Raw genomic sequence first — 7365 nt, forward strand, 5'->3', positions numbered from 1 at the left:
AACTTTTTCAAGATCTTATAATGTGAAGGGAAGACAAGAGAGCCACAGCTAGAACAACACATCAAATCGAAATTGGTTTTCAAAGGCAGGAGAAATTCCAGAATGTATGTATGGGTCAGGGAGGAGGAGCCAGGAGAGACAGAGTGGGGTTGAGGACTCAGGAAGTAGGGAATCCAGGTAGTATACGATGTAGCAAAGTCCCTCTCAGAGGGCACGTGTTCCCCTAGCCACCCAGCATCCATTTTTCTTTCTTCAGGTGAACTACCTCCCCTAATCTGAGTCCATGAAATGCCAGTAGTGTCAACTGCAACTCTCCCACTTCCATGGGGGCACGTGGCCCAGGTCCAGCCCATCGATGAGAGCACCATCGCACTCCCCAGAGGTGGGTACACACCAAAGTCAGGTGAGAAATGTTCCAATGAATCTGGGTTCGAGGACTCTCGGTTCAAGTTATCAGGGAAGCAGACTTTTTTTTTTTTTTTCTTGGTCTTGAATTTGAAATTGTAGATTGGAGCAGCAATCACTCTCTTGTCAGGTTGTGTAAAAATGTGAAAGTTAGCCTTTAGGAAGTGGGTCTGGTGTTGGCTTACCTGGGCTCCTCACTCATTTTCCATGTTGCACCGTAGCACAGCTTGCCGTATTTTCTCATTTTCATTGAGAATGAAATCAATACACAAAGGTGAGCAGAGATGAACTTAGAGATGGAGAAAAATTGCTTCCTGGTGACAGTGTCCCAGCCCAGGAAAGCTAGTCCTTCCTTTGGTTATTTAATTTATTTTCATTTGTTTTAATTGACAAATAAATATTGTATATATTAATCATGCACAGCATGTTTCAAAATATGTATATCTCATGGAATGGCTACATCAAGCTAATTAACATATATATTATGTCACATATTCATTTTTTGTGGTAAGACTATTTAAAATCTATTCTCTTAGCAATTTTCAACAATATAATACATTGTTATTAACTATGGTCACCATGCTGCACGGTAGATCTCTTGATTGGGTAATTAACTTTATAAGGTAACAGCCCCTTTGAGGTAAGTTTGCTGCCACAATCGCTGAAGTATTGCTAACTGCTCCCATCGCTGCAGTAGCGAGGGGAGGAAAACGCACAGGTGAAGGAATTAGCTTTGGTAAGAAGCCGTCTCTCATTCCCTGAAAGGACTTATAAAAGGAGATGATGGGCTGGGGAAATGGCCATGTCTGAGAGCTTCTGTTTTCTTTGTAAAGTTGGGGGCATGTTCACACACTTAGAGTTAGGAGGAGGTGGTGGGGGAGAAAACTTGAGGAATAGTGAAGATTTGCATGGTTATAGTGAAGGGTGAAAGAGGAAATCAGTCAAAAACTTTGGAAAGAACTGCCAAGCAGCAGTGCATCTCCAGTATTTCCAGTGGTAACAAATTCCAATTAGAGTTTACACCCAGAAATGCTCATTCTGAGGCAAGGATTTCACACACAAGCAAGCTCTGAGGCCAAGACTTACTTGTATAATTATGATGCCCAGAGGAAGAAGTCCTGAGGAAAATGAAACTACTTTCAAATGTAATGTTAGCTGATTAACATAAAACTCAGGCAATAAGGTGTTAGCAGGGTGTGCTGGGGAGTTTTGTGACTAGAAACACAGCCTAGAAACAAACCGAAAGAGAGACAGAGACGGAGAGAGAGAGAGAGAGAGTAAGACAGAAGACAGACACAGTGAGACAGTGAGTCTCCAGCCTTGGAATAGGCCTGAGCAAAAATGAAACAAGGAACTGCTTGGTGTATTTCTTAGATTCAAACATATGTGGCAAGATAACTTGTGGTAACATTCATTTTTGTCTTGTTCTTGCAGCAAGGGAGATAATTTAAATAATGGAAAGGCAATGTTTCTGTGTTCATCCTGTAAGTCTAAGCTGTTTTCACTTCTCTGGGAGATCTAACAATGTCTCTGTGTTTAAGGGCCACTCTTTTTTTTTGAGACAGAGTCTCTCTCTGTCACCCAGGCTGCAGTGCAGTGGCATGATCTCGGCTTGCTGCAAGCTCCGCCTCCTGGGTTCAAGCCATTCTCCTGCCTCAGCCTCCTGAGTAGTTGGGGCTACAGGGGCACACTGCCACGCCTGGCTAATTTTTTTTTTTTGTATTTTTAATAGAGATGGGGTTTCACCATGTTAGCCAGGATGGTCTCAATCTCCTGACCTCGTGATCTGCGGGCCTCAGCCTCCCAAAGTGCTGGGATTACAGGCGTGAGCCACCACATAAGGGCCACTCTTAAAGTCACCTCCACTCAGGGCTTCATATGAAAAGATGGACAGGCCCATGAAAGAATTAATCTGGAATTTTCCTGGAGGTGGAGAGAGGCTGATGCCTGGACAAGAAGCTGGGAAATGTCTGACTGGGTTTAGGAGGTGTTTCCAGGGCTGCCCTTCCTAGCAGACCCCTGAGTGGAGGGATGGCTGCATGGTGTAGCCAGGGAGGCCAGCCACAGGCGTGATGAGGACTTCTGTGTCCAGTCTTGATATGGAGTCCCATGTCTTCAAGTGGAATACAAAGCCAAAGGCAGAGAGCATCACAAGTGTTGGTCACAGTGGACTTCAATCAGGGCCCTGACCAAGGTTCAAGGTAGCAGCCTTAGAGCTTTCTATTTGTCTCCCAGGGATAGTTCCCTCCCAAACTTAGCCTAAATTTCATATCAAGGTACAGTGACTTGATTTTGATTTAGGAAATGATGTTTCTTGCCCTTGAGTGTTGTGGGGTAAAGTTACACATAAGATACTGAGTGCCAGGCACTGTGCGGAGCCACAAAGGGGATTACAGTGCTGAACCAGGCCAGAGCCATCCCAAAGTAGTGAGAGCATGCCACAGGCCTCTCTCTGAATATATATTGATCCAACAGTCAGCACATGATCATGAATTAAAGACCCCTATCTCAGGTGAAGCGGGCTGTGCCTAAACATTGTCGCCCACACAAGAGAGGTGGTTTAAAAACCCTCTACATGTTTTCCTTTCTTTTTCAAGAGGTGCAAACATAAAAAATAAAAAAATTTTAAAAAAAAAACTACAATTTGCTCTAAATCTTTTGTTATTCACCATTTCCTTAGGCTTTAAAAATGCTTAGTTTTCAGATAAGACAACAATGTTAGAGAATGGGAGATGTCAGAAACTCCTCTGTCCTATGTCTGGAGAAAAAAAACAAATTGAGAGTAGGCATAATAGGGTGGAAATAATTTACAACAGTGTAATGCCCAACATTTCTTTCCTCTGGAAACTGGCCAGTGTTTGTGCCCTGTTTCCTCTCAGATGCACCAAGCAGATACAGAGAATCAGCAGACAAGGGGCTCTACAAGTTCCCAGATGCTGCTGTCGGTGGAGGAGCAACTCTGTAGCTGCTCTACCATCTGGCCATCACTCTCCTGTCAAGTTATGCTTTGCAGCGTCATCTGATGAAGTTATGCAGCATAACACAGCAAGCTGTGATACAGTGCAACATGGAAAATGAATGAGGAGGCCAGGTAAGCCAACACCAGACTCACTTCCTAAAGGCTAACTTCCATTTTTTTCTGATACAAAAAAAAAAAAACAACAACAACAAAAACAAACTCAAGAAAGGAAGAAATTACCAAATGTATCACGCCCAAAGCTATAAACAAAGTAGTTTTAGATGCTTAAAGAAATAGTAACACAAGCTACATGTTCTTGTTCACGGAAGCAAAATGATTGGGAAATATCTTTTGACCGGGATTCTTGTTTTTGCTTAACTCCATCAATATATTTGTTTTCCACAGATACTAAGGTGGATGTAATACAATTCTTTCAAATGTCCATCATCTACTTGGATGATCCAAAATAGATGCTTTAGGCCAGTGGTCCTCAGAGTGTGGTCCCAAGTCAGCAGCATCAGGTCACCTGGGAACCCGTTAGAAATGCACATTCCTGGACTCTTCCCCAGACCCACAGAATCACAAACTTTGCAGCATATTAACAAACCTTTCAGGTGATTCTGATGCATGCTAATTTTGAGACACATTGTCTTAGAAAAAGAAAATTGAGAGTTGAATGAATTACCTACTGCTTTGTGTAAAGCATATTAATATGAGAGCCCAAATTTGGAAAACCCGAAGGTATTGAAATCATTTATAATGTTGTTTTAGATAAACAACTAGGGATCGTACAGAATTTCATATAAAACAAGCAAGATAACAATGTAGATTTCGGTTAGGGGAGTAAGGCTGCAAATAGATCCAGCAATAGAAATGCCACAGATCAGTTCTTGGCATTCAGCGAAGTTAGAAGAAAGGCGAACTAGTTTCTCCATATCCGCTTATAAAATTTTCATATAGTGACAACCATGAGGCCTTTCTCCCAACTTGAACCACACAGTACTGTGAACTTACCCATGACACTAAAATATATATGATAAGTTCATTTTAATAGTAAACTATGAATATACATAAAACTAAGGTAATAGTTTCGTGTATTTGAATAGCAATTCAAATGTAATTATGCTGACATCAAGTCTTTTGTTAGATTATTTTTGGTGCTTTCGAGACAATAGACCAAATATTCTTCAGTACATGGTGGATTTCTGTTTAGAAGAGAGAGAAAGCCACTTTAATCAAATAACAGTTTCTTTTCAGCCAGAAATTTGCCAAATGTTTACTCTCCTTCAAATCAGAGGTCTGAAAATATAACATCTGTGCCTAATTTTTCTGTTTACAAACTATGCTCAGAAACTTGACAATAATACTCACCTTGTTTATCTGGATCCATTTCACAAATTTCTTGAAATGACAGATGGCAGTTGGGTCCCTGTAACTAGAAATGAACCAGTATTTTAAGCAGAAGGTTTTGCAGCAGAGGAATGAGGCCAGGGGAACAAAAAGGCAACTAAACAAATCATTTTACCTGTGGAAAGTGACTGCAAGGTGTTCAAGGAGACTGAAATATCTCGGGAGGAAAAAGCAAGGAGAAACATAGAAGTAGAGGCTTTCGATACTGGCCACGCTTCTCAGAAAACTGAGAACAGCTCCTGAAACTAATACCGTGATGACTTACAGCCTTTGAGGCATTATAATTTTAAGAGTGGACTGTATTCTTACTTTAAGATGATTCAATTTGCTTGAACTTTAAGAACAAAATTTGAAACTCTCAATTCTTAAATTTCTAATGACACTATGCTAAATAATTCTACATATTAAATTTCTAACAAAAGCTATCAATTTGTCACATATATGCATATATACATACATTATGTATATGTATACATAAGATTCTGTTAATAATTTTTAAAAGAGTAGTCAATTAGCTACCTTTGTTAATTGTTTCATGTTGCAACTATTGTTCAAACAACACACACACATGAAAGGTTTGTGGAAAATGTATACTTTGAAAAAACTAGGCAAGGATTTCAAAATTTTTTTTTGTACCAAAATGAACTCACACTAGCATGTTGAAGCATGTCTGAACAGGCTTTAGTCTGAAGCACTAAGAAGGATAAGGTATCAGTTTGAAAATAGCTCTTAGAGCAACATGAATTCTGCTAAAATGGAAGCAAGAACAAACGTCAAATTTATGGTGAAGCTTGGGTGGTAAAATAGTGAAATAATTGATGCTTTACAAAAAGTTTATGGGGACAATGCCCCCAAATAAATCAGTAGTTTACACCATGGAATACTATGCAGCCATATAAAGGAACAAGATCATGTCCTTTGCAGGGACATGGGTGGAGCTGGAAGCCATTATCCTCAGCAAACTAATACAGGAACAGAAAAGACTGCATGTTTTCACTTATAAGTGGGAGCTGAACAATGAGAGCACATGGACACAGGGAGGGGAACAACACACACTGGGGCCTGTTGGGGGTGCAGGAAGAGGGAAAGCATCAGGATGAATAGCTAATGCATATACGGCTTAATACTCAAGTGTTGGGCTGATAGGTGCAGCAAATCACCATGGCACACATTTACCTGTGTACCAAGCCTGCACTCCCTACACATGTATCCCAGTACTTAAAATAAAATAAAATTTAAAAAAAAGAGAAGACAAAAGAAATCAGTAGTTCACAGAGAGAGAACTCATTTTGAGAAGGGATGAGATGATGTGGAAGATGAAACCAACAGCAACAGACCATCCACATCAGTTTGCAAGATAGAAATGAAGTTTTTCTTTAAAGAAAAGTGAATGCTGTAATTTAAGAGGACAAACAACAGAAGAAACAATAGCCAACTCCATAGATAGAATTGTGTAAGCTGATTGAGCTTACACAATTCTAACTGAAAAATTGAAGTTGTGCTAGCGTTCTACTAGAAGGGTGCCAAAACCATTACACATAGATCAGTTGCAGACAAAAGCAGAGTCAATGGAAATTTTAAACATGTGGGACCAAGATTCTGGAGGCTTTCTTTGAAGAATTGTAACAAGAGATGAAACATGGCTTTGCCAGTATAATCCTGAAGACATAGTACAATCAAAGCAATGGCTACCAAGAAGTGGAAGTGGTCCAGTCAAAGCAAAAGCAGACCTATCAAGAAAAAAGGTTCTGGCAACAGTTTTTGGGATGTTCCAGGTATTTTGCTTGTTGAAGGGCCAAAAGAACAATAACATCTGCTCATGATGAGAGCGTTTTGAGAAAGTTAGCCAAAGCTTTAGCAGAAAAACACCCAGGACAGCCTCACCAGCGAGTCCTCCATGACACTGCTTCTGCTCATTCTTGTCATCACATAAGGACAATTTTGCAAGTGATTTGAAGAGAAATCATTAGGGATCCACCTTACAATTCTGATTTGGCTCCTTCTCTCTTCTTTTTGTTTCCTAATTTTAAAAAATCTTTAAAGGGCACCTAGTTTTCTTCAGTTAATAATGTCAAAAGGACTACACTGACATTGTTAAATTCTCAGTACCCTCGATTCTTTAAGGATGGACTAAATGGCTGGTATTATCACTTACAAAAGTGTCTTGAACTTGATAAGGCTTATGCTGAGAAATAAATTTGTTTTTATTTTTATCTTTTAATTCCATTTTTCCATGAACTTTTGAAGTCTGTGTGTGTGTCTAATATTATATATATATATATATTCATTTTCAACAAAAAGAATGGGTTATGGTATAAGAAAAGGCTTATTAGTTCTCAGAAAAAGATGTAACATGGGTACATAACTACCTGTGTTATCATGGGTAGTTTAAAACTGATTTTAGAAGTTATATGATAATTAAATTTAAATAATACTTTACCCACCTTCTAATGAATGAATGGATTAGAGCACAAGTTATTTGGGCAGATAAATAACATTTTACAAAAAGCAAAATTAAAGAAAAATCTGATTACTTTCATTCTTTAAAAATATAACAGCGGCCAGGAACAGTGGCTCTCACACCTGTAATC

General features: G+C 39.4%; 1 protein-coding gene across 1 annotated transcript in view; it reads right to left on the reverse strand.

Annotated features, from left to right (window-relative positions):
- DYTN (dystrotelin) overlaps window positions 1-4871 on the reverse strand; it is a 75009-nt gene extending 70138 nt beyond the window's left edge. Inside the window, exon 1 of the mRNA XM_023219512.1 lies at window positions 4736-4871. Within this exon, the coding sequence (XP_023075280.1) occupies window positions 4736-4754 (19 nt within the window). The 5' untranslated portion in view covers window positions 4755-4871. The remainder of the gene's footprint in view (window positions 1-4735) is intronic.
- Window positions 4872-7365: the final 2494 nt, after the last annotated feature.

Source organism: Piliocolobus tephrosceles, chromosome 11, assembly GCF_002776525.5.
Source record: "Piliocolobus tephrosceles isolate RC106 chromosome 11, ASM277652v3, whole genome shotgun sequence".
Lineage (NCBI taxonomy): Eukaryota > Metazoa > Chordata > Mammalia > Primates > Cercopithecidae > Piliocolobus > Piliocolobus tephrosceles.